The sequence below is a fragment of the Mustela lutreola genome, chromosome 15 (assembly GCF_030435805.1).
Source record: "Mustela lutreola isolate mMusLut2 chromosome 15, mMusLut2.pri, whole genome shotgun sequence".
Classification (NCBI taxonomy): Eukaryota; Metazoa; Chordata; class Mammalia; order Carnivora; family Mustelidae; genus Mustela; species Mustela lutreola.
Window position 1 is genome coordinate 20,613,805 of NC_081304.1, and position 25,164 is coordinate 20,638,968.

The 25,164-nt window shown below is 53.8% G+C and overlaps 3 protein-coding genes across 3 annotated transcripts; all 3 read left to right on the plus strand.

The window, feature by feature from the left end:
- The first annotated feature begins 172 nt into the window (after window positions 1-172).
- On the plus strand, window positions 173-3,907 carry KRT36 (keratin 36). Its single transcript, XM_059148228.1, has 7 exons — window positions 173-631; window positions 1,296-1,378; window positions 1,628-1,784; window positions 2,510-2,671; window positions 2,775-2,900; window positions 3,096-3,316; window positions 3,712-3,907. The coding sequence occupies exons 1-7, from the start codon at window positions 173-175 to the stop codon at window positions 3,905-3,907; spliced, it is 1,404 nt and encodes a 467-aa protein (XP_059004211.1).
- Window positions 3,908-9,145: 5,238 nt separating this feature from the next.
- Window positions 9,146-12,999, plus strand: KRT35 (keratin 35). The gene is made up of 7 exons (XM_059148300.1): window positions 9,146-9,616; window positions 10,487-10,569; window positions 10,765-10,921; window positions 11,343-11,504; window positions 11,795-11,920; window positions 12,386-12,606; window positions 12,852-12,999. The coding sequence occupies exons 1-7, from the start codon at window positions 9,146-9,148 to the stop codon at window positions 12,997-12,999; spliced, it is 1,368 nt and encodes a 455-aa protein (XP_059004283.1).
- A 5,530-nt stretch (window positions 13,000-18,529) lies between these two features.
- KRT32 (keratin 32) lies at window positions 18,530-24,709 on the plus strand. Its single transcript, XM_059148313.1, has 7 exons — window positions 18,530-18,994; window positions 19,874-19,956; window positions 20,121-20,277; window positions 21,232-21,393; window positions 21,476-21,601; window positions 22,466-22,686; window positions 24,580-24,709. Exons 1-7 carry the CDS (start codon window positions 18,530-18,532, stop codon window positions 24,707-24,709), a joined length of 1,344 nt encoding a protein of 447 aa, XP_059004296.1.
- Window positions 24,710-25,164: the final 455 nt, after the last annotated feature.

Here is a 25,164-nt window from a genome sequence, read left to right on the forward strand (position 1 = left end):
ATGGGTGGCAAAATTCACATTCTAATGAGATTAGCTTTCTGGAAGAGGAACAGGCTTTCCCAAGACTAACATGCCAACACCCCACAGAGAATGTGTATAAATACTCCAGAGAGGCCTTGGGAGCCTAGAACCCAAGCTCCTTGCTAAATTATAACCTGCCTCTGCTAGGATCATGGCCACCCAGGTCTGCTCCCCGGTCTTCTCCTCTGGGTCTGCCAAGGGCCTATGCAGCCCAGCAGGCGGCCTCTCTCGGGTGTCCTCCGTCCGCTCTGTGGGCTCCTGCAGGGTCCCCAGTCTTGCTGGAGCTGTGGGGTCTGCCTCCTCCATCAGGATGGGCCTGTCCAGCCTTGGGAGCTGCTTTCCTGGCTCCTACCTGTCTGCTGGGTGCCACCCCTCTGGTTTTGTTGGGAGTGGGGGCTGGTTCTGCGAGGGCTCCTTCAACGGCAGCGAGAAGGAGACCATGCAGTTTCTGAACGACCGCCTGGCCAGCTACCTGGAGAAGGTGCGCCAGCTAGAGCGGGAGAACACAGAGCTGGAGAAACGCATCCGGGAGTGGTACGAGTCTCAGATTCCATACATCTGCCCAGACTACCAGTCCTACTTCAAGACCATTGAGGAGCTCCAGCAAAAGGTAACGGGGACCTGGCCCCTCTCCAGCATCCCCAGCCCTGGGGGTCCCTGTCTCATCTCAAGAGACTACCCAGAGATGGTAGCTCTTGGGGAATTCTCTGTCCAGGGCAAGCTCTTCTGTCTGGAGTCCTGGTTTCCTGGGAGACCCACACGTCTGTGCGAGTCCTCTGCTTGCTTATAACTATGCCAGCCATCCTCTCCCCTCCTCACCATCTCAGCCTTAGGAAGGGCAATAGCCTATACCCAGCGACTACAGGATGTAGGCGCCGTGCCTGATGCTTGGTATCCATTGGATTATTTATTCCTCATCTTGGAGAGATAGCTATTACTGGACCCATTTAACAGATACAGAAGTTAAATATCAGGGCGGTTCAGTAACTTGCCCAAGATTGCACAGCCTCTGAGTGTTAGATGCAGAATCAGAATCCAGGCTGGCCTGGTTTTTTCCACCTCGCCCTGAGGCATCCTGCCGTGCCACTCTGGGGCCTACTTCTAGGGGTGGCCCTCCTGGACTGGTGATTCCTCCATACATGGGCTCAGGGCTGGGGCTACCTAGGGTACTGGTGGGATTTAGAAGCATGGCCTTTGTGAGCTGGGTGATCCCCGCCCGCCCACCCCACCCTGCGGGGCCTTTCCTAGCTCACGGGATGCCCCTTGTTCCTCAGATCCTGCTGACCAAGGCTGAGAATGCCAGGCTGGTCCTGCAGATTGACAACGCCAAGCTGGCTGCTGATGACTTTCGGACCAAGTGAGTGGGCCCCAGTGGGGAAGGTCTGCTGTGCTTTCCCTTGCCTCTCTCCTCGGCCTTGGGAGCTGGTGAGCCGGGAGGAAGGCCAGAGGGAACCGTAAGTGGGAATACAGCACAGGCCCTGGATCCCTTCTGGGTCCGAGGAAAGGCTCACTGTGCTTCTGACCCCAAGTCAGCCCCCTCAGCTGATGGAGGGCAGCCTGTGCCTGGCTCCCTCCCTGCAGACTCAGCAGGGCTCTGCGCATGCAGGTACGAGACAGAGCTGTCCATGCGGCAGTTGGTGGAGTCGGACATGAACGGGCTGCGCCGGATCCTGGACGAGCTGACCCTGTGCAAGGCCGACCTGGAGGCCCAGGTGGAGTCCCTGAAGGAGGAGCTCCTGTGCCTCAAGAAGAACCACGAGGAGGTGAGGCTGGTGCTGTGCAACCTTCCAGCGTTTCCCAACCTGGGTGACCCTTGGGCACAACGACGGTGACCATGGCTCCCATAGGAACTCCAGCTGGCATCTGTTGAGGGCATACTGTATGCCAGGAGCTATCTGAAACTCTTTGCATTAAAAAAATTTTATTTATTTATTTATTTGATAGAGAGAAAGAGAGCACAAGCGGAGGAGGGTGGCAGCAGAGGGAGAAGCAGGACCCCACTAAGCAGGGATCCCGATGCAGGGCTCCATCCCAGACCCTGGGATCATGACCTGAGCTGAAGGCAGAGGCTTAACCACCTGAGCCACTCAGGCACCCCTAAATACTTTGCATTTTGTTCTCACTTCATTTCATCCTCACAATCGTCCCATTTTACAGATGAGAAAAACGAGGCACAGAGCAGTTAAGTCACTTGCTTAAGGTCACACAGATCCCATATTCCTGCCCATGACACTAAATCTTCCTCTGGACGTTAGTGCCTGATAACATTTCTTCTATTTGCCTGACATTTGCATCATCTTTGACTCTCCTGTATCCCCAGAGGAGGTAGGTGTATGTCCATGAAGGGACCTAGGCTCAGAGAAGTTAAGATCCAAGTCTGAGGTCACACAGCCGGCCGCGGAGGGAGGAGGATTTGAACCCAGCCTCCTGTACCCTCAATCCAGCGTCCTTTCCACAATCTTGGTGCCACCATGCCTCCCCTCCACAGGAAGTCAACGTGCTCCGTTGCCAACTTGGGGACCGACTGAACGTGGAGGTAGATGCCGCCCCCCCAGTGGATCTCAACAAGATTCTGGATGATATGAGATGCCAGTATGAGGCCCTGGTGGAGAACAACCGTAGAGACGTGGAGGCCTGGTTCAACACCCAGGTGGGGCTGGGGCCGCCTGGGACCATAGGCTCCTGGGGCAGTGGTTCTCCTTGAAAGGAGCGTCCCTTGGTCTGACCACACTCTGGGGCCTCTTGCGTTTCAGACCGAGGAGCTGAACAAGCAAGTGGTGTCCAGCTCGGAGCAGCTGCAGTGCTGTCAGACGGAGATCATTGAGCTGAGACGCTCAGTCAATGCCCTGGAGATCGAGCTACAGGCCCAGCACAGCCTGGTGAGTGGCCTCTGCCTGAGGGACCAGCTGCAGCTCCTGGCAAGCCCAGACCCACCAGCCTTGGCACAGGACTTATCCTGGGGTGTGATCATGCAGGATGTGGAGATACCTGGGCAGGATTTGGAGATACCCGGGGCTTCGGGGATCTGGGTGGGACTACTTCCTGTGAGCAGCCCTTCCTCTCTCCCCTTACAGAGGAATTCCCTGGAATCCACGCTGACGGAGACTGAGGCCCGCTACGGCTCCCAGCTGGCCCAGATGCAGTGCCTGATCAGCAACGTGGAGGCCCAGTTGGCCAAGATCAGGTGTGACCTGGAGCGGCAGAACCAGGAGTACCAGGTCCTGCTGGACGTCAAGGCCCGGCTGGAGTCAGAGATCGCCACCTACCGCCGCCTGCTGGAGGGCGAGGACTGCAAGTGAGTGGCTGTGGGTCCCAGAGAGCCAGGTGTGGGGACAGGGCTCCCTGGACCACCCCTCGGGGCCTCGGAGAGGGTGTCAGTCTCTGCAGAGGTTAGTGCACAGAGGACGGGGATCTATTCAAAGCCTTTCTCTAGAGATCCCTTGTCGTCCCAGCTTGGTCATCACAGTGGGGACAAGCTGCCCCCTCCTGCTGCCACAGCTCATCCCCAACCGTCGTGCTTGGCTGGGGGCTCCTTGTCTTCATCCCTGTAGCCCTTGGGGTTTTTAGAGGCACTGAAGCCATTCGTCGTTGTCACCCACCTATAGTCACTCTATCCCCTAAATCTATTTAACGGGGATCTCAGTCCCATGCCCCATGCCCAATGCCCTCTGATTGATTTCATTTCCTCAGGCTGCCTGCGCACCCTTGTGCTACGGAATGCAAACCTTCCATGAGGGGACCTTACGTCTCAACCGGGCCCTGTGCTCCAGCTGTGCCCTGCGGCCCGGCTCCCCAGGTCAGCACCCAGATCCGCACCATCACCGAGGAGATCAGAGATGGGAAAGTCATCTCCTCCAGGGAGCACCTGCAGCCCTGCCCGCTGTAGCCAGCCTCGGGAAGGACATGCCTATGGCTCTCAGCTTTAAAGGACCCCCCCCCCCCCCCCCGTTCCCTAGAGAGGCTCCCCGCTCAGCAGATTTTTTTCTACCAAAATACTTCTTATATTGTGTTTCTGGACTTCACTGTTTTTATGCTATGCAAAACTAGTTTCCTCTGGAAATATACCCAATAAACTGTGTTCTCTTGGCATTGCAAACTTGACTCTGTTCTTGTGAGGTTAGCTAGTGCGGATGTTTGATCAAGGGTCTCAGGTCTGTCTTCCTGCGTCTGAGTGGTAGGAAGTGACAGGACGATTAAAATATTTAAAAATGGGGATACCTCAGACCCTGGCCTGTGTGAACAGATGGGCGTAGCCATTACCCACAGGCTCGGCCCTGCCCATGGGTACCCCCCTGGGGCGGCCCCACAAGGGACAGTCTTCCTCAGTTCCTCAAGCCAGCCTTCCTCAGTTGCCCTGTCTGGATCTGGGGGCCCCCTCTCCTCCCCTTCAGCTTCTCCTCCTTTGTCTAGCTTCCACCACCCTGCTGGCTCGTCCCCAGGCCTGACCCTGGTGACAGTTCAGGAGAGCAGTTTCCAGGACCGAGTGGGGAGAGGCAGACCGCAGCCAGCCAGCCTGGACTGACCACCTCAGGGAGGGGAGCTCGGGGACGAAGGCAGGAGGGCCAGCTGACTCCCAGTGCCGGATACAGGGCTGAAATGATACAGGGCGGCAGGGACAAGGACTTGTGGGGGGTCAGACAGGGAGGAGAGGGAAGGAAGCTCGCTGTGGGGCAGAAGGTAGAGCGCCCCTGAATTCTCCTGGCTGAGCCGTGCCCTTCTTGGAGCCCAGCCTAACTGTGCCGGCCCCAGACACCCCTCTGAGCAGAGAAGCATGACCTGTGAGACGTCTGAGAGCCCCATGGCTTATTCTTTGTCCCTCTGATTTATTCTTTGTGGAGAACACAGGGCTGGAGAAGGCAGCAGCTTGCTCCGGGCCACACAGCAGTGAGTGACAAAGAAGAGGCCATGGTCCGGCCATTCCTGTTGGGATGCTGGTGCTCTTTTCCCTAGTATTGTCGCACCCCTCCCCAACGACCTGAGTCATTACTACCTGCTGGACAAAGTCAGCGGGGCAGCCCTGCCCTGTCCTGCTCCTCCCTGTGCTCCATACCCTTGAGGTCCGCCTTTCTCCGTTCTGGCCTGAGGCTCCGGACAGGAGAGGTGGGCTGCTGGGGGTGCAGAGAGCGTGTCCCACCCTTGCGTGCTGGTGCACGGAGACAACCAGGGATGGGCAGGGATGGACGTCTGTTCTGATTTCCGCCCGAGCTGCCTCCCTCCTGCTGCTGCAGGCAGACAGACCACACAAGGCTGTGTCCGGACCAGCAGTCACAGCCAACTCCTACCCCTGCTCCGAGCATTGTCTGAATGGGCTCACTCCACAGGGTATGGGATGCCTCATCTCGGGCGCTCACACCGTCATGTGGGATTGTGGGTGCTTTCTCTATGTAGCTTTCTCTAGCTTTTCATGAAATTTTCAGAGCATCTGCACTGGGTAAGGAAGCCCTCCTAGTCTCAACCTCGTAACCTACCCTTAACTGAGTTCTAGCTTAAATTCCTCACTACTGGGCAGACCAGATCTTAGCACCGCCAGGGCCCACACCGGCGCAGCGAGGGGCAAGCTTAGGATGCCCTCTCAAACTTTTAGATGCCCATGTCATTGCTCTTTTCTCGATAGCAGAGAGAGAGATGATAGGACACATTACATTTTATCGAATTTCCCCAGAGTGAACATAATCCTTTTTTTTCAAGGCATTTCTGATCTTGTGGATACTGATGCCAAGATGCCACCTGGCTCATTGACACACACTCAGGTCAATTAGTCAACAGATAGGTACTGAACACCCCGCGTGTGGGAAACCCAGTGCTGAAGCAGGGGCACATCTATGGAGAAGTGGGGACGTTGGAGAGGCAGCTGGACCCAGTGTGGGATCCCAGGCCTTGTCCTCAAGAACCTGATGGCCCAGCTGGGGACACGACGCCTGTGCTGCCCCTCCCAGCACTGGGCATGGCAAGTGTGCGTGTGGGGCAGGCTCTCGGGTTCTCAGGACAGGGAGAGATCAAGGAGGGCTGGGGGTGTACGGGAGATTTGGAATTGGGGAGGCCTTGAAGGATGGGCAGAGCAGGAAGGAGGAGAGCAAAGGGTTTTTAGAGCATGGCTATGTTCTGGAGACAGTGCAGAGCCCATCTCAGCAGAGGACGCAGGTCCTGGAGGGAAAGTAATTCAGAGACTTACTAAGCAAGATTGGTTCTTGCCAATAAGAGGTTCCAGGTAATTATTTTGTTCTAATAAGAAGAGTGCTAAGGAAGAATGGAAATAGTCCAGAATGATTTAGAGGTTATCTCATAGTATTAATGATTAATATTACTTTTTTTTTTAAGATTTATTTAAGAGACAGAGCAAGTCAACGAGTGAGCACGAGCAGGGGGAGGAGCAGGAGGGGAGGGGGAGAGAGACTCTCCCGCAGACTCCCTGCTGAGCCCAAGTCCAGATGTGGGTCTTGATCTTGTGACTTTGAGATCATGATCTGAGCTGAAACCAAGAGTTGGAAGCTCAACTGATTGAGCCACCCAGGCGTCCCTAAACATATTACTTCTATGTTTTATAAAATTAATCTCTTTCCATCTCTGAGCCTCAGTTTCCCTATGTATAGCAGTAGAGAGAGTAAGACTGACTTTGGAAGTGTCTTTCTCTTCTAGCTCCCTACCCACTTTTTTTCTCCTTCCTACCTTATTCCTTCTCTCCCCTTTTCTTATATTCCCCTTCCCTCAAAATCTTTCCTTTGCTTTCTTAATTAGCACAATTCACCACAGGCGAAGCATTCATTCATTTATCCTTTCCCTCTGAGACATCTGGAAACCAGCACTGTGCTTGAACAATAGATATTTCAAGAGAAATAGGAGGTCTGTCCTTGCCCTCGAGAATGTACAAGTCTCCCTGGGAAGATAGGGCTCCAACACCAGACAATTTGAGCACATCAGTGAAGGGAGGGTCAGCAGATTAACCACTGGTCACTGCCATGGATGTTCAGAGCCCGGAGGGCAAAGTGGGGCTGGAGCAGGGGTAGGCTCCAGAAACATTCCAAGCCTCAGTTTACTCATCTACTAAATGGGGCTATTGGCGATGCTAGTCTCATGAGATTGTTGTGACCTGTGAATGAGACAATGCCTGGAGACAGCTCAGTACGAGGCCTGGCAGTCCTAAGCACTTAGCGACGGATGGCAGGTACCATTAGACTTGTCATTAATTGGTCTGTGTCGGGGAGACAAACCTGTTCTGGGCAGCCCACGTGTGGAGCCCTGCCTAGGAACCCATGTGACCCCCAGGGGTGTGTAAACAGCATGAGGTTTCCCAGGCCTTGGCTGCTGTGGCTTTTCTGGGTCCTGTGGATCCAGGGTAACCCTCACTGAGCCCAGAGCACGGGAGGCTGTGACTTAGCAGGGCGTGGGTGGAGCCCTGTACGCACATGGATGGGAAACATGAACGGCAAAGGTGGCTCATCCGGGCTCTCAGCTCAGCTGCGTCCTTTGCACTGGGGCATGGATTTCCAGGGAGGAGAAGGTGAGGCAGCCAATGGGTCCTGGGATTTTGTTGGGCGGGTGCCGGTCTCACCACGCTCCTGGGTGTGGGAAGGGCATGGTGACTCATGAGAGTTCTAGATCTGAGGCCCCCAAACACAGGCACCCGGCCTGTGGGATGGTGGCCCAGGTGCTCAGAGCCCATCCACACTCCCCAGTGACAGCTTCTTAGCCTTGTCACCTTGACTACAGCAAGACTCCACCCATGTGGGGACCAGTAATCATAGTGGTTGCCGTTCCTGAGCACTCACTACGAGCAGGTGCTGTTCTAGATGTTTCCTTGGCTCTGAGGTGGGGGTGACAAGCCTGGGCTCACAGGGCAACATGAGGGGGAAGTGAGACCATGCATGGCAGAGCTGTGAGTCCCACACCAGGAAGGCTGCTGGAGCTCAGCTTGCTGCTGTTCTCCTGACAAGAAGGTAAAAGCTATCCCTAGAAGAGCCAACAGGACCCCAAACCGCAGGGCTGCCTGGAAGGCAAGTTACATGGGGCTCCTCCTGATGAGGCCCCATCCGTTGAAGCTCCACCTGTCCTCTGGCTCAGCTCTTGGCCCCTCTCCCAGGCCTCGCTCCCTTGGTACATTGGGTTTTCTGGAAAAAGAACCCACCCTTGTCAAGCTTTCTGGACATCTGCCCAGACAACTCCTGTAGCAGAGCTGAAACTCTGAAGTTCGGACTGTGTCTCCTGAGGAGGTCTGTGATCATGCCCCGGCATTCTGTCTCCGTCCCCAAGCAGCCGCAAGAAAGGCTGCCCCACTTCTCATACAGGGCCTGGGAGACATATCTTCCTATGTAGGGTACGTGTCACCACGGGCTGGTGCTCAGTTAGCTGACCTCTAGTTTTTTTGGCTGATGTCGGGGCTATACAACCAGTCAGATTTCCTTGTGAGGGAGGGAGGGAGGGAGGAAGTGGGGGTGTATCTGTCCCCCAGGGCTCTGCTCTGTCTGGGGTGACCAACTTTCCCATTTTGCATGGGACTGAGAAGCTCCCAGGGTTAGGGGACTTTCGGTACTAAAACCAGAACAGTCCTGGGGAAACAGGGATAACTGGTCGCCATGGCCCTATTTCCAGGGTCATTCTAGAGCCTTCTGTGTCTCCTTGGGCATGAGGTCTCTGCTTCCTGCAATAACTAGGCTTGCTCTTCCATCACCCAGGGGCCAACCCAGGAGCCTCCTCTACACCTCCCCCCGCCCCCGGGCCCATAAAAGGAGATGAAGCTAGAGAAAGTCAAGACTGTGGCTGTGGGTTCCCACACCTCCTGAGGCTGAGGCTGAGGCTGAGGTCTGGGCTTGGATGACAGGCCCCTTTGAAGAACTGAGGATACTTGGTCTTTTCGGCAGCACGGGGCGGAGGAGACGTCGCGACGTGGCCGTCAGTTCAACGGGACTCCTAGTTTACGAGGCCGGGAAATGTTCATGGGAAGCTAACTAACAGGGTAATGAGGGGTTCTTCTAGAAAGTGGTATTAACTTTAATGAGGAGAAAACCCTTTGTAAAGGCCAACGCCCACTGGAGCAGAGGTATAAACCTGGGGTGAAGAGCGGCTTCTCTGCACTGGGGGGCATCCGGCCTTGAAGACCTCTCTCACTTGCGTCTGGGCGGCTGAGGCCATGGCTTCCAAGTGCCTCAAGGCCAGCTTCTCTTCAGGGTCTCTCAGGGGCCTGGGGGGAGCTGGCGGCGGCTCTGCTCGCGTGTCCGCGATGTACTCCAGCAGCTCTTGCAAGCTCCCCAGCCTCTCCCGCGGGGCCCGGAGTTTCTCGGCGTGCTCCGTCGGGCTGGGTAGGAGCAGCAGCAGGGCGGCTGGCTGCTTGTCTGCTCTCTGCCTCCCGGCCGGAGGCTTTACCACCAGCTACAACCTGGGTGGGGGCTGGTTTGGGGATGGCGTCCTCACCGGCAGCGAGAAGGAGACCATGCAGTCCCTGAATGACCGGCTGGCCAGCTACCTGGAGAAGGTGCGCCAGCTGGAACGGGAGAACGCCAGCCTGGAGGGCCGCATCCGGGAGTGGTGTGAGCAGCAGGTGCCCTACCTGAGCCCTGACTACCAGTCCTACTTTCGGACCATTGAGGAGCTCCAGAAGAAGGTAAGGGGCTCAGAGTGTCTCTGGCTGCTCGGGAGTCTGAAGCCATGAGCCCCGGACTGGAAGCTAGGACACCCATGCTGTTGGCCCTGCTCCCATGGGACACTTCAGAGATCATGGAGCGTGTGCACATTTGCACATCTGTGGTCTCATCTGCTCCTCCCTGTCATCTGATGAGGAAGATATCATTAGCCCATTTTACAGATGGGAAAACCAGAGCTCAGGCTGATTAAGTGACTTATTCTAGGTGGTCCGGCTGGCAGCTGGTGGAGCCAGGCTCTGTGAACTCACTGACTGTATAACCTTTGCTAGCATGGTCTATCTCTATGAGTTTTAATTCTTTCCCCCCTCTTTTTTTTTTTTTTTTAAGGCGAGGGGATTGGACTTCATTTCTTTGGAGCAGGTCAGATTTTCTATAAAGAACTCAGGGAAGGAAAAACCCATCAGCAGTTTCCTTTTTGCCCAGCCCACATCCTCTGAGGGTCCCTGCTGGCTCCTGGGAGGGACCATTTGTGACCAAGGAATCAGAGAGTATGCTGCTGTTCAGGACCTGCCCTGAGGCCCCAGTGGCCTGGGAGTTAGGAAGGCAAGAGTTAGCCCCCCTGCCAGTCTTGGCTGCAGCATTTCCTCATCTCCCCTAGTCCATGCCGGGTTATGGGTCTCAGAGGCTCTACACTGGGTGGGGCTGTAGAGGCTTCCCTGTCTGATCCCTACTGTGTGCCCTTAAGACTTCACGGAGCCTCAGAAGCCAGGAATCCAGAGATGGTTGATTCCTTCCCTCTGGAGGTGGCTCTTGCCAGCTTTGGGGAGCTCTGGGGAGCTCTGGCTAGCAGACTGTCCTTCCTTTCACATGTCACTTCTTTATTTTCCCAGACCCTGTGCACCAAAGCAGAGAACGCCAGGCTGGTGGTGCAGATCGACAATGCCAAGCTGGCCGCAGATGACTTCAGAACCAAGTGAGTGTCCTGCTTGCTCCTTGGTTGGGGGCTGGTAGACCTGGATATTGGCAATGCCAGGATGCAGGGTTTTTGCTGTCTTAAGTCACTGAGGTATTAAGGAGGGACACACAGAATGAGGACAGCCTGGGGTCAGATCTGACTTGGACATAAAAAGGAAATGGAGCTTCAGGCATCCTGTTACGTATGTGGCAGGTATGAGACGGAGCTGTCCATGCGGCAGCTGGTGGAGTCAGACATGAACGGCCTGCGCCGGATCCTAGATGATCTGACCCTGTGCAAGTCTGACTTGGAGGCCCAGGTGGAGTCCCTGAAGGAGGAGCTGCTGTGCCTCAAGAAGAACCACGAGGAGGTGAGCACAGGGGAGGAGGGGAGCAGGTGAGCATGGGAAGGAGGTGAATATGGGGAAGGAGGTGGAGATGGAGAAGGTGAACATAAGGGGGAAGGTGAGCCTGGGGGAAGCAGGTGAGCATGGGAGAACAGGTGAGCATGGGGGAAGCAGGTGAGCATTGGAGAACAGGTGAGCATGGGGGAACAGGTGAGCATGGGGGAACAGGTGAGCATGGGGGAAGCAGGTGAGCATTGGAGAACATGTGAGCATGGGGAACAGGTGAGCATTGGAGAACAGGTGAGCATGGGGGAACAGGTGAGCATGAGGGGGACAGGTGAGCACAGGGGAACAAGTGAGCATGGGGAGCAGGTAGGAGTAGGGGAGGAGGGTGAGTGAGGCAGCGGGTTGGGACAATTGATGCTGACCCTGATTTGTGCCACAGGAGGTGAACTCGCTGCGCTGCCAGCTTGGTGACCGGCTCAACGTTGAGGTGGATGCTGCCCCACCTGTTGACCTTAACCGTGTTCTGGATGAGATGAGGTGCCAGTATGAGACCCTGGTGGAGAATAACCGCCGTGATGCTGAAGAATGGTTCAATACTCAGGTAGGTACCTGGAAAGAGTCAGTGCAACAGAGACATGGGGTATCAAACAGAACTGACCTTGGGGCTCCGAATCATGAAACCAGGTTTGAGCCTCAACTCTCTTTGGACCTTGCTGTGCACCTTGGGCAGGTTGCTGTCCTCTTAGCAATAACGTCCTCAAGGACGAAATGAATGGGTTGGAGTGGGTGTTCTGGAAGGTCCTTCTTGGCTCATGATTCTGCGCGGTCTCCGTGGACCTCTGAAGCTAAGTCCTGATGCTCCTGACTAGGTCCTGTGTGTGTATGTTTCAGACTGAGGAGCTGAACCAGCAGGTGGTGTCCAGCTCGGAGCAGCTGCAGTCCTGCCAGGCGGAGATCATCGAGCTGAGACGCTCTGTCAACGCCCTGGAGATCGAGCTGCAGGCCCAGCAGAGCATGGTGAGCCCGAGGCTTGAGCAGGGCTGCTGGGGGACCAAACGCAGCAGCACATGGGCCCACTGGGCCTCCATGCTCTGACCACACAGGCCGACTCTGGGGATTCAAGTTCTCGTGCTTTAGGAATTTTCTGTGTAGGGTGGAATGAGGTCCCAGCCCCTATTCACAAATGTCCTGGGGGGAAAAGACGGGAGACCTATAGCAACAGTAGCTCCTGTCCTTGTGTAAATAGGTTCATTCTGAGTAATTATCACTTCCTCAGAGATCTCATTACTAGGGGAGATGCTCTCTAGATCAGGGAGGCTCCAGGGGCTAACTGGCAGTCTCAGATGAGATGTCTGATTATGGTTCCTCCGGGTTCAAAGTGATTCTCTGAGTCTCTGTTCTTGGATTCTGAGGACTCACTGAGACCCACGAGGATTAAGTGCATCTTCTCTGACCTCTCACCTTCTCCTTTTGCCCTCACAGAGAGATGCTCTGGAATCCACCCTGGCAGAGACCGAGGCCCGCTACAGCTCCCAGCTGGCCCAGATGCAGTGCCTGATCAGTAACGTGGAATCCCAGCTGGCCGAGATCAGGAGTGACCTGGAGCGGCAAAACCAGGAGTACCAGGTGCTGCTGGACGTATGGGCCCGGCTGGAGTGCGAGATCAACACGTACCGGGGCCTTCTGGAGAGCGAGGAGGGCAAGTGAGTGCATCTTCCCGATGCAGTCTACAAAGTTCTGGGGAGACGCCTTGGTGCCTGGGGAGAGCCCAGCATTTGGAGTTTGAGCTCTGCTTTTACTATAAATTTATCACGTGACCCCGGCCAGTCCTTTGTGGGCCTCCTTTTCCCATTGGTAAAACAAGGGGGGCAGGACTGGGTGATTTTTAAGGTGCTCTGAGTTATTGAATCAAAAAATCACAGTAATGTGAACTTTCTCTTTCTCTTAGGCTGCCCTGTAACCCGTGTGCCCCTGACCACACTCCTGCCAAGTCGTGCCTCCCCTGCCTTCCCGCTGTCTCCTGCGGACCTGGGGCGGTCCGCTCCACCTGCAGCCCCCGCACCATCTGTGTGCCCTGCCCGGGGGGCCGGTTCTGAGAGGAACTGGCCTAGAAAGCTGAGGTCATTGTCTCCAGGGGCTGAACTTGGCCTTTGCTCAACCCTGACCCTAAAGACCAATCCCCTCTCTCTGTGCAGAGCCCGGGGCACCAGGGCCTGGCTCCAGGAGGGCTCATTGCAAATATATCCCTCCAAGTCTCTCCAAGCCTGTTGCTAAGGCTGGCTGTCCCTGGAAGCCTCAATTCCTCATCATTTCAGTGGGTGCCAGCCAGGCTCTCTGTTCTGAGGCTGCCTCCTGGGTCAGGTTTCCTTCTGGGTGTTGTTGTTGTGGGTTCTGAAATATACTAGAGCACCTCTGTGGGTAGAATAATAAAGTGTATTGGCTTTGGCTCTCGATGCCTAACGGCACCGTTCCGGTGTCCCTGTTGTGTGTCTCTGCTGCGTGAAGAGGGGTGACTCCTGGCCAGGTGGATAGGGATGTTTGACCGCATATGACCCGGGGGATGACAGATCCTGTGGCCCTGTTTGGGATGACTAAGGGCCTCCCAGGGGGCTTTTTTGTTCAGTGGCTCAGCTCTCCTGATGAAGACGCTTCTTCAAGATTCCTATATGGTGATCCGTATTACCAGACCTCCCCCACTTCCCTCCTTGGTCTACATGGCCACTCTGGGATCCCAGAGGAAGGTGGATAAAGCCAGGAGGCAGTCCAAGGTGAAGCATGTTAAGCTGGTTTTCATTTCATGCCTGTGGTTCTCAAAAGAGCAGCAACATAGACAGCCCACACCAGGGTATTTTCATTTCCTTCCTTCCACCGTGATACTATCATATAGCTCTCCAGCTCAGCAGGTCCCTCCAAGACCTACACCCCTTCCGGTGCACGAGTAAGCTGGCCATTGTGACCTCCAGCTACAATTCAGAGATTCTTGTCTGTAAGAGACTCATCGTGCTCAGTGTGCCTGTGGCATCTGATGCTGCATACAGTGCCTTTGGGTACCAGAGCATTTCCACATGGAACCTTTTTGCCCAAAGGTTCTCATTTATGTCCAGACTATCCTCCCCCAACAAACTGGAAAATGCCAAACTCCATGGATTCCAGTGGGACATGACAACGAAGGTAAAACTTCCTCAGGTAGAAAGGAAGGTGCGTTGTCTCCAGATAATCCAGTGTTCCTCATAAGATGCCAAGAGCACCACTATGGAAGTTGAGTGATGTTAAGAGAGTTGTAACAGCACACAAGGTGGAGATTGGATTATGGAAAGACAGATGACCCAGCGGGCCTGAGACTCCTACCCCTGAAGGGGTCCTGATGTCATTCACCCTGATTTGACTTTAGAGTCATTCCCTTCCTAAGCCCCCATAAAGGAGAGCCTGGGGCTCTGGTTTCTCTCAGCCCCCTCACTCCTGACTTCCTCCACTGCCTCGACTTTGGTCTTCTTGGAACATTATGCCTGGTTTTGTTGAGGTTCAGCCCCCCACCCCGAAGAGGATGATGGTCTCTTGATCATTCACTTCATTCAACAAATCTTCACTGGGCACCTCCTTGGGCCAGACAGGGTTTCAGGTGCCCGGATCTGGATTAAGCCTTGTCAGAGGGGGTCTGGGGGTGGGAAAGGAAGGGTACCCACTCCCTGCCTCAGTGGTAGGAGGAGGCCTGCTGAAGGGGTCATGGAGTTAGTGTGATGAAGACGGGCACCGAACATGGAGTCAGACTGATCCAGGTTCAAATCCCATCCCCAGAACTTCCTGCCTGTGGGAGATTAGCAGGGGGTGGCCCCTTGTTGAGTCTTAGTTTCCTCATCAGTAAAACAGGGGCCAGGACACTGAGCGTACTGTGAGGTCCGTACTGCTTTCCCAAGCATATGCTGGGCCTTTGAAGCTGGCTCAGTATTGTTGACCGTCTACTCTAACTGGAGGTCTGGGTTGTGCTGAGGCTGACATCTGCCTTTTCCCTGCCCAGAGTGTCATTTCTGAGCTTTCCTTCCAGGTAGCAATTCCAAGCAGCCAAAGGAGAGATGCCGTTCTGTGGCTTACTATCTTTTCTGACTCGGAGGAAAGTCGGGCATGGGGGACCCGCTGTCAGCAAGCCATGCAAGGGTTGAGTGAACTCCAAGTCCCATCAGCTGCACTTCCTCCTTAATGACATCCTCTGTGGTCCAAACCCCTTCCAAAGTCATCCTGTATCCCTCCAAGATGCAGCGAACCAGAGGCTGTAGAGCCTTGCCTCATTAAGTATTCACGCCATCTGCTTATGCTCTTTGAATATAATGCTGCTTCCATCAAGTCACAGATTCTCAGATTCTTAGCCACACACTGGAATGACCTGGAAAGCAGACGGGTCACTGGTCTGACCCCCAGCAATCCTGACTTAGTTGGTCTGGGATATGGCTGAGTGTCGGGGTTTTAAAAAGCTTCCCAAGTGACTCTAGTGCACAGCCAGGGTTGGGGCCTTCTTTGTTAGGGCGAGGGCCTTTCTGCACGGCAGCTGGGGGTCTCAGGCTGTGAGCCCTCAGTCCCAGTGGATCTCTGACAGGTGCTTTGGACCACCCCTCAGCTCTGGCTTGTTTTTCTGCTTTAGTCTCAAGCATCTGTGCTGAACTTTGAATTTCAGTTATCATATTTTTAATTCCAGAGAGTTATTTTTTCTTCTCTGTTTCTCTTTTTATAACATCCAGCTCTTGTTTCATGACTGCTGTTCTTAATTCTGAGGTCATTAAAAAATACACACACGTGTCCGTGTTAGTAGATTGTTCTAGATTTCTGCATTGTTTCTGTTTCCTCCAGTTTCCTCTTCACTGTTCCATGTGTTTGCTTGTTTTGTTGTGTCTCTGTCTGCAATGTTGGAAACTTCTCTCAAATGTCTGATGATCCTTCTGCTTATGTTTGTCGACACAACGCTATAGGCAGGTTGGCAAACTGATTTTTTGGATGACAGAACTACCTAAATTCAGCTCTGATAGGTCTTTTGTCTGGGGCCAATCCAGTTTTTCAAAGAACGGTGAGAACGAGACAGTCTGGGGCCAGGCCCCCATGTGCATCCTACCTACCTTTATTTTTATGTTTATAAGTTTATTTTTAAAGGTTTTAATTATTTATGAGAAAGAGAGCAAGATAGAACAAGTAAGAACAGGGGGAGAGGGAGAAGCAGGCTCCCCGCTGAGGGGCTCCATCCCAGGACCCTGAAATCATGACCTGAGGTGAAGGCAGACGCTTGACTGTCGCCCAGGCACCGCCCACCTACCCTTGTTTAAAGGGGCCCTCCACCCTGAACATAGTCAGTTCCCAGCTCTCAGTTTCTTCCTTTGCTCCCACTTCCTTGCCCTTCTCTGAGCGACTTTCCCTTCTCTCCCTTTTTCAAATACACTTCTTTGCCCAGTGGTTGACTTTGGCCTCAGAGGCGCTGGTGTACAGTGGCTAGGCTCTGGAGTCAGATCTGTGTTTGAGAACCGGCTGCGCCTGCTCCTGCCCTTGCGCTACCTGTCCCTGCCCCCGACCTTCACCCGATCTCGGCTTTGCACACCGTTGTTTTCCTTTTTCACACACACTCGGGCGTGAGACCCAGTCCTTCCTCTGTCATGGGGACCGGAGGTCATGCCAAGAGTTTCGATTTAGTGCATCTTGCTGAAGTTCCCGTGGATGCCTCGGGGTGGGACTGCACTTCACAGCACGGCCTCTCAGCTCCTTCCTGGTGTCCGTCCTCCTCACTCCTGCAACCCTTTCCCCCACACCCTTTGCTTCCATGATTGTCCTGGGAACTTCCAACTCCTCTCCCTTGTCTCCCTCTAATGTCTTGCCAGTCAATATCCAGGCATTTGGAGTCTCATCTTCTACCCCAAGAACTTTATGTATTTTTTTCAAGTAAAGACAGTTCTGGGACACCTGGGTGGCTCAGTCAGTTAGGTGTCTGCCTTCAGCTCAGATCATAATCCCAGTCCTGGGATCGAGTCCTGCGTCGGGTTCCCTGCTCAGCGGGGAGTCCGCTTCTCCCTCTGCCTGCTGCTCCCCCAGCTTGTGGACGCTCTCTCTCTTTGGCAAATAAATAGATAAAATCTAAAAAAAACAAAAATAAAAAAAAGATTGTTCTTTCTGCAAGAGGAATGCTGGTGGCAGGTACTGAGAGATGCTCCTATACCTTAGTGATTCTCAAGCCCACCTGGAGAACTCACTTAACATAGAGTGAGTTGGGAAAGGCACCTGTCTTACACAGATGGCTGGGCCCCACCCTCAGGGTTTCTGACTCAGCTGGCCTGGGGTGGGTGTGAGGAATTTGCATTTCTAACACATTCTCAAAATGATGCTGCTGGTCTGGAGGCCACACTTGGAGAACCATTGCTACATCTTATTACAATAATAATTATTTTACGTTTTTTGGGGGGGGTGAGGATTAAGTGGGCAAATTAATGTTAGGCACCAAGCTTGGTGCCTGGTGCTTGTATAGATGTAATAGATGCTGGTTACGATTTTGCAGGCTGGTCCAATGAGTTTCGTTCCAGCTAGCTGGTATCGTCATCGTAACCGCCTTCTATCTGATGCTACTGTCTTCTCTGAACAGTTAATCCAGACAAAAGAACTGGAAGTTATGGTTGGTGCAACAAATTTCAGGGAACTGGGCTACACGGCATTTCCCCTTCCCTGGCTCTCTGCCAACATTTCTAGAAATAGATGAAAAAAAAAAAAAAAAGGCAAGTACTTACACCCTAATATTATACTGAGAAGCTGAATGAATAAATAGTGGCTCTTGGGGCACCTGGGTGGCTCAGTGGGTTAAAGCCTCTGCCTTCGGCTTGGGTCATGGTCCCAGGGTCCTGGGATCGAGCCCTGCATCGGGCTCTCTGCTCAGCAGGGAGCCTACTTCCTCCTCTCTCTCTGTCTGCCTCTCTGCCTACTTGTGATCTCCGTGTGTCAAATAAATAAATAAAATCTTTAAAAAAAATAGTGGCTCTGTGTCCAGAGTTTGTCTCCCCGGGTTGGAGAGATGATACAGGTCTAGAAGCCTCCGAGGTTCTGTTTCCTATCTCCTTGGATTTATACCATAGCACTGCCATTATCCATGCAGCTTCCAGCACCCACACACTTCCTCCTTAGGGGGCAGGCCTGTCCCCACAGGGAACGCTCTCATTAAAAGGAACAGCAGCTGCCCCACAGAACTCCAGCCTTTCTCAGGGCCTGAGCAGGTGGGGGTGCAGTGGGCAAAGCCATTGGCGGCTCAGGGCCAGGTGCTGTGGTCTCCTGGCAGCCCCGCCCTAGTAATGAGGGCCCAGCCACCGAGCTGATCCTTTGAAGATGTGTCCCAAAGCTCTCCCCTGGTGATCAGTGACAGGAGCCCGGTGTCCTGCTTTAGCCAAATGACTAGCTTAGCCTCTTTTATGAGAAAAGGAACTCCTTATTGGAAACCAAATTATAAATTAATTAGCAGCTTCTTCTGGGGCTATGCACATCAACACCACCCCATGATGACTTTCTAGAGCGAACCCCCTCATTCCAGGGGTATAAAAAGGCCCAAGCAGGTTGGGGTCTGTAGACACCAGCAATCCAGGTGGCCGCCGCTGAGGAGAAGGGACCTTCCCAGACATGACTTCCAACTGTTCAGCTTCCATCAAGAGCTGCCCACGGCCCTCCTCTGTCTGTTCCAGCAGCATGAGCTGCCGGCCCGAGATGTGCCTGGGTTATGTCTGCCAGCCCGTGAGCTGCGTGCCTTCTGTCAGCGTGCCCACCACCTACCGTCCCGCCAGCTGCTTCTCCAAGACCTACCTCTCCAGCTCCTGCTGGTCCAGCAGCTGCCGGCCCTCTAGCGGCATCTCCAGCTCCATGGGCACCTGTAGCTGGTTCTGCGAGGGCTCTTTCAATGGCAACGAGAAGGAGACCATGCAGTCCCTGAACGACCGCCTGGCCTGCTACCTGGAGAAGGTGCGCCAGCTGGAGCGGGAGAATGCGGAGCTGGAGAGCAAGATCCAAGAGGCCTGCCAGTCTCAAGTGGCCACCATGAGTCCTGACTACCAGTCCTACTTCAGGACCATTGAGGAACTCCAGCAGAAGGTGAGCGCAAGCAGCGAACAGACTCACGGGGAAGGCAGCCAGAAGGGCTAGCGCTCCAGATTTGAATCTCGTTAATTCATTAAGCCACATTCAGGGGAAAGACACTTCCCTAGGGCATGGGGTTATCTCATAATTTGAGTGTTCAGCTAGAGCCCTTAATGCAGAAGAGGACTGGGATCTAGTCTCGGCTCTACCACTGCATGACTTTGGGAGGGCCCTTCTCTTCCCTAGACCTCAGTTTCCTCATCTGTAAAATGGGGATGAAAAGAGCTTTCATCTGGTGGCGCTGGTAAGAAGATTCCAAGAATCGAGGCAAGTAATGTGTTTACCATAGCCTCTGGTAAACGGCGAGTTTTCCGTAAATGCTAGTGCTTATTAAGGGTCCGTCTGTCCCATGAATGACTTCAGACTTAATGAGATTCTTTCCTTCCACAATGTTCATTGCAGCCAAAATAGGGGCAGTTGGATTCATGAAGACCTAGTGCTTAAAAAATAAATTTTGGGGGTGTCTGGGTAGCTCAATGGGTTAAGCCTCTGCTTTTGGCTCAGGTCATGATCTCAGGGTTCAGGGATCGAGCCCCGCATCGGGCTCTCTGCTCAGCAGGGAGCCTGCTTCTCCCATCTCTCTCTGCCTGCCTGTCTACTTGTGATCTCTGTCTTTCAAATAAATAAATGAAATCTTAAAAAAATAAATAAATTACATGTTCTCCAATGATTAGTGGTTCATCTAATATTCTCTAGAGCTCCAGGAAAACAGGGCTTCTGCAGTGTGATGGGTCACAGGCTGCTGAACCCCATCAGCTACTGGCTTCTCATTTGGGATCTTTTTCCTTTTCCTTGTCCTGGATTAACCACCTCTTGTGCCTTGGCCCCCACCAGGTTCTGTGCACCAAGGCAGAGAACGCCAGGATGGTCGTGCACATTGACAATGCCAAGCTGGCTGCGGACGACTTCAGGACCAAGTGAGTTTGGCGGAGGCGCACGGGCCCTCCCCTCCCTGCAAGTCTTCAGGGAGCAGCTCTCCATTAGTTTCAGAGAGGGCTGGAGAAGCCCCAGCAGCTCCAGGCCTTTTCTGAGTTACGGTCTTCAGCTTTAGCCCTCAGTTGCTGCCCCTGCCCTTGCCCAGGTATGAGACGGAGCTGACCATGCGGCAGCTGGTGGAGGCCGACACCAATGGCCTGCGCCGGATCCTGGACGAGCTGACCCTGTGCAAGGCTGACCTGGAGGCCCAGGTGGAGTCCCTGAAGGAGGAGCTGCTGTGCCTCAAGAAGAACCACGAGCAGGTGAGACCTGAAGTCAAGATGACGTTGGCCCTGGGAAGCCGAACGGGAAGAATGAGAGGTTTTGGGGTTGAAATTCCCAGGGACTGCCATGTAAAGTTTCTGGGACTTGCCCAGTTTACTGAACCTTTCCGAGGTGGATTTCCTTTTTCTGTCCCCACCCTGTTCTTCTTCTGCTCTCCTGTTTGCATATCCAAAAGCTGCAGGTCAACCCTTTATTTTCTGATGTTCCCCCCTCGTCGCCGGCAGGTCCTTGAAGGGAAACTCCTCCACCCTGGGCACCGATGTGCTGCAAAGCCCACTGGAGGTCTGATGTTTTCCCTCTCCTTCTCTGAAATGGATTCTCAACCTCTTGACTTGGGATTTGAAAGAACAAGTGTTTTGGAATCCTGGCTGGGTCTCCTTAGGCTTAGATGTAAAGTAACAATCAGTACCACATACTCACTGAGTGCCCTAAGGTAACTGACTCATCCTGCTTAAGTCAGAGAGCTGGGAACCACACCAAGAGGCCACTAATGAGGCATTATCACACACTCCGGGCAGCCTCCGAGACAACTTTCTCTCCTTGGCAGCCAAGCCTGGGGCGGGGGGGTTGCCTGCTCACACTCAGGCCTTGAACCAATTGAAGCCAGGCTCCTGCTGCCCTCTGTCCCAGATATACACAGGCTGGGAGGGGGGCTGGCGATAGAGGGGCACGGGTTTCCCTTTTCAGCCCAAGGAGATCAAACAAATCCCGTCGTTGCTCTCAGCTTCTGCCAAAGTGACAGGGAGTGCGATGGACTGCTTCTGCTGTTATGGGAGCACCCGGCCGGCGCTGGAAGATCACAGGGCACGTTTCACAGTGGACTGCAGTCCTCAAAGGGCTCCTCGAACCTAGACATCTTAGCTTCTTCTGTTCCATCATTTTGTGTCTCGCTGGGGTGGCGACCGTTTGACTTCACCCTTGTGCCTTTTCAGGAAGTCAGTGCCCTCCGCTGCCAGCTGGGGGACCGCCTTAACATTGAAGTAGACGCTGCGCCCCCCGTGGACCTGAACAGGATGCTGGAGGAGATGCGGTGTCAGTATGAGACTGTGGTGGAGGCCAACCTCAGGGACGTGGAGGAATGGTTCAACACACAGGTGGGCCTCTCGCCGGTGGGCCGGCCTCCCTCGGATCCCCAGGAAGGTACACCTGCCCTTCTTCTATCTCCCCCCATTGCAGATGGAGGAACTTAACCAGCAGGTGGCCACGAGCTCCGAGCAGCTGCAGAGCTACCAGTCGGACATCATTGACCTGAGACGCACGGTCAACACGCTGGAGATCGAGCTGCAGGCTCAGCACAGCCTGGTGGGTGCTGCCCACTGGGTGGTCTCTGGAACCCTGGGTGGCATTGTGCTTAGAGGCAGGCATTCAGGAGGCAGATGGAGGCCCAGATTCAGCCATCATGGCGTGTCTCCCGTCCGACATGGGGCAGGTGGGCGCTGTTGAACACAACTCCCCAGGAAGGCTTATTCTCCGCTTGGTCTGTGCTTCCAAACCCATGCTGCCTGTCGGAGTTTTACCACTTCCCACGCTCAGGCTCCTCTCTGGATGAGTGAAATCAGAGTCTGTGGAGTTGGGACCTAGGCCCCAGGATTCTCTGAAAGCTCCCACGTGACTTCAATGTGCAGCCAGGGCTGAAGACCACAGATCTGAATAATGCCGTAGGGGATGAGCCTGGTGAACCTCAAATCCAAAGTGTAAAGCCAGACTGAGGCTGAAGAAGAAATAAGGGATTTATGATCACACGATCTGGGTTCAAATTCTAGTCTCTCTCTCTCTTTTTTTTAAAGATTTTATTTATTTATTTGACAGAGATGACAATAGGCAGAGAGGCAGGCAGAGAGAGAAAGTGGGGGAAGCAGGCTCCCTGCTGAGCAGAGAGCCCAATGTGGGGCTCGATCCCACAACCCTGGGATCATGACCTGAGCCAAAGGCAGAGGCTTTAACTCACTGAGCCACCCAGGTGCCCCCAAATTCTAGTCTTGTTACCTGCCAGCTGCTTAAGTTTGAATAAGTCACCCCAACCTTTTGGGGATTAGTTTTCATGGTGACTTAGGTGGGGAGGGGTCATTCCCAGCCCCAAAGAGAGAGAGGTGGCTCTTCTTGGTTCTTTCTGAACCAGGAAAATAGGTCTATTCCTCGGCAATTTTGTCTTTCCCTTTGCCTTAGAGAGACTCTCTGGAATCCACCCTGGCAGAGACCGAGGCCCGCTACGGCTCCCAGCTGGCCCAGATGCAGTGCCTGATCAGCAACGTGGAGGCCCAGCTGGCCGAGATCAGGTGTGACCTGGAGCGGCAGAACCAGGAGTATAAGGTGCTACTGGACGTCAAGGCCCGGCTGGAGTGCGAGATCAACACGTATCGGGGCCTGCTGGAGAGCGAGGACTGCAAGTGAGTGGGCCTGGCTGAGGCTGTATGGCTGTAGGCGAGGGCTGGAGGAGGCTATGGGAAGTGACTGGGCCTACCCATGAGATGGAGCCCTGCCATGATTAAGAAACAGTTGGGAAGCCGGTACGATCCAAAGAAAGTCGGGCAGGTGTTGGTGCTGCCGTCCCAAACCCGGCCCACTGGAGACTGTTGTGTTCCTTTCTGTGTCGGCACACTCCTTCCAAGGGCTTTCCAGGGGCAGGGCACCATGGGGGACAGGGGGATAGATGGTGACCAGCCCTCTGCTCTCAGGTTGTTTCCATCTGTTTAGGGAGACAGACAAGCAACTGGAGGTCATACTTGGGGTAAAGGTTTACTGCACTTGGGAGGACAAGGTAGCTTAACATGACTGAGCTATGGTGGGAAGGGGAAGAGGAAAGACCGGTGAGACCCGTTCCTGGAGAACCACGAAGTCCATGCTGGGGAGGGAGGACCTTATTTGATAGACAATTGAAAGGCCTTTTTTTTTTTTTTTTTTTTTTTGAGGAGGAAATGATAGAATTTTCTCAACTGTCTATCTCCCCAGTGAGATGGTTAACACCTAGAACTCAGAGACATTATAAATTTTCTTTATCTCCTACACCTGGCACACAGTAAATGCTCAGTAAATGTTCCTTGACTGAGTCCATGAAAACTCAAAGCTGCTCTTCAGGAAGATGGCACAGATGGCTGCAGGGCGGGGGCATCCCAGCAAGGAGCGTGTTCAAGAGGCCCTGGCCATGGTCTAGGCAAGCAGTAGGGAGGGTCAGAAGCTGGGCATTGCAGGGAGGCTCAGCACGGCCTGCTGGTTACCTGGGCACAGGATGCCTCGGACCGTGGACACCTGGTGGGCTGACCGCTGTTGTAGACCTTTTCTTATTCTGCATTCAGCCTTGCTTTTCTGTCATTTAGTCTCACCCCCTGGGGCAAGAGTTGCTTAAGAGTTGCTCCTCTTCAGGGAGCAGGCTGTTACCATGCACGAGTGACATGGGTCACTGTGGGACTGTGGAGGACCAGAGAGCTGTGCCTAACCCAGTGAGGGCACTGCCCGCCTCGGGGCCATTGCTAACAACCAGTATTGTTAGGTCTTTCAATTGTTCAAGAGAAGCTGGGAATCCTGATGTCTTTTAAACATCAAATTCTTCTTATTTTTACATATTTTCAACAAATTAGAAAAAAATACAGCACCATACGAAACATATTTCAGGCTGGATATGGTCCCTGGGTGCCTGTCCAGTTTCTGGGCTATCTGGTTCCCATATATTGTCTAGTATGTTGTTTCTGGTTTTGAGCCCACATCTGCCAGTCTCTGAGATCACCCTTTTTTCTCTGCCATGTATGCCTTCTGCATGAATTACTTATCTCTTCTTATTCAACACATTTTCATGACGTTCCTGCTCCAGGCCAGGTTTGTAGGGTGTGCGTACGTACATGGCTGCTGACCTCACTGTTTTAGGGGACACAGACTGTAACAGAATAATCATGAATCATTCTGGGAGGAGGAACATGGTAGTTCTGGGGGACTTCATACAGAGAGATCAGGGAGGGCTTCCAGGATGTGGCTGTTGAGTTGAAGGAAGCTGTTCTTCATCATGGCCCACATGGAGCAGGGAGAGGCACACTTCTATTTGTATTTGTAGAAGATCGCTCTGCCCTCGAAGTTGACAGTAGTTAGGAGGGTCAAGAGTGGAGCTTGGGAGACCAATGAGGAGGCTGCTGGGGTCATACAGGCAAAGATGGTGGAGGTGGGACCAGGGAAGCTGAGCGGAGAAGGTGAGCAGTGGGGGAGTTTGAGAGGCATCTGGGGGGCAGAACCACGGCATGTGTTGCTGAGTTGGACTTTTTTCTAATCCTGCCCCACACGTCTTTCTTCTGCAGGTTGCCCTGTAACCCATGCTCCACTCCCTCCTGTCCTCCTTGTGCACCTTCCCCCAGCATGCCCCGCACCGTCTGTGTGCCCCGCACCGTCTGTGTGCCTTGCGTGCCCTGCCCTCAGAGCCGCTTCTGAAGTCTCTCATATTGATGGATCCTGAAGACACCAGAGCTGGGTGGCTGGAGCCTCCTCAGGCAGAGTCTGACCACAGTCCCAGGCCCCAAGGAAGCCCTCCAGCAGCGGTGCTGGGAGGTGGGCTTGTGCAACCCGCTATGACCTGCAGGGGGCGCCCTAGCTCCCACTTCTTAGACGCTGCCTCTCCCTTCCACCTGCCCATTGCTCTTTGCTGATGTTCATGGTTGTCTGTTCGGCCTCAAGAGCATATTCTTTTAACTGGTAAATAAAGCCTCATCCAGTGGCCCTGCAAACACATCTTTCTCTATTTGTCGCTTTGTTGCTGTATCCACCAGCCAGTTCTACTCAGCTGGGCTCAAGAGAAACGTCACCAAACTCTGTATTTATTTTTATGTCCCGTCTGCTTCCACAGGCTTGGGAGGCACTCGCTAGAAAGACCCACATGCCATATACTA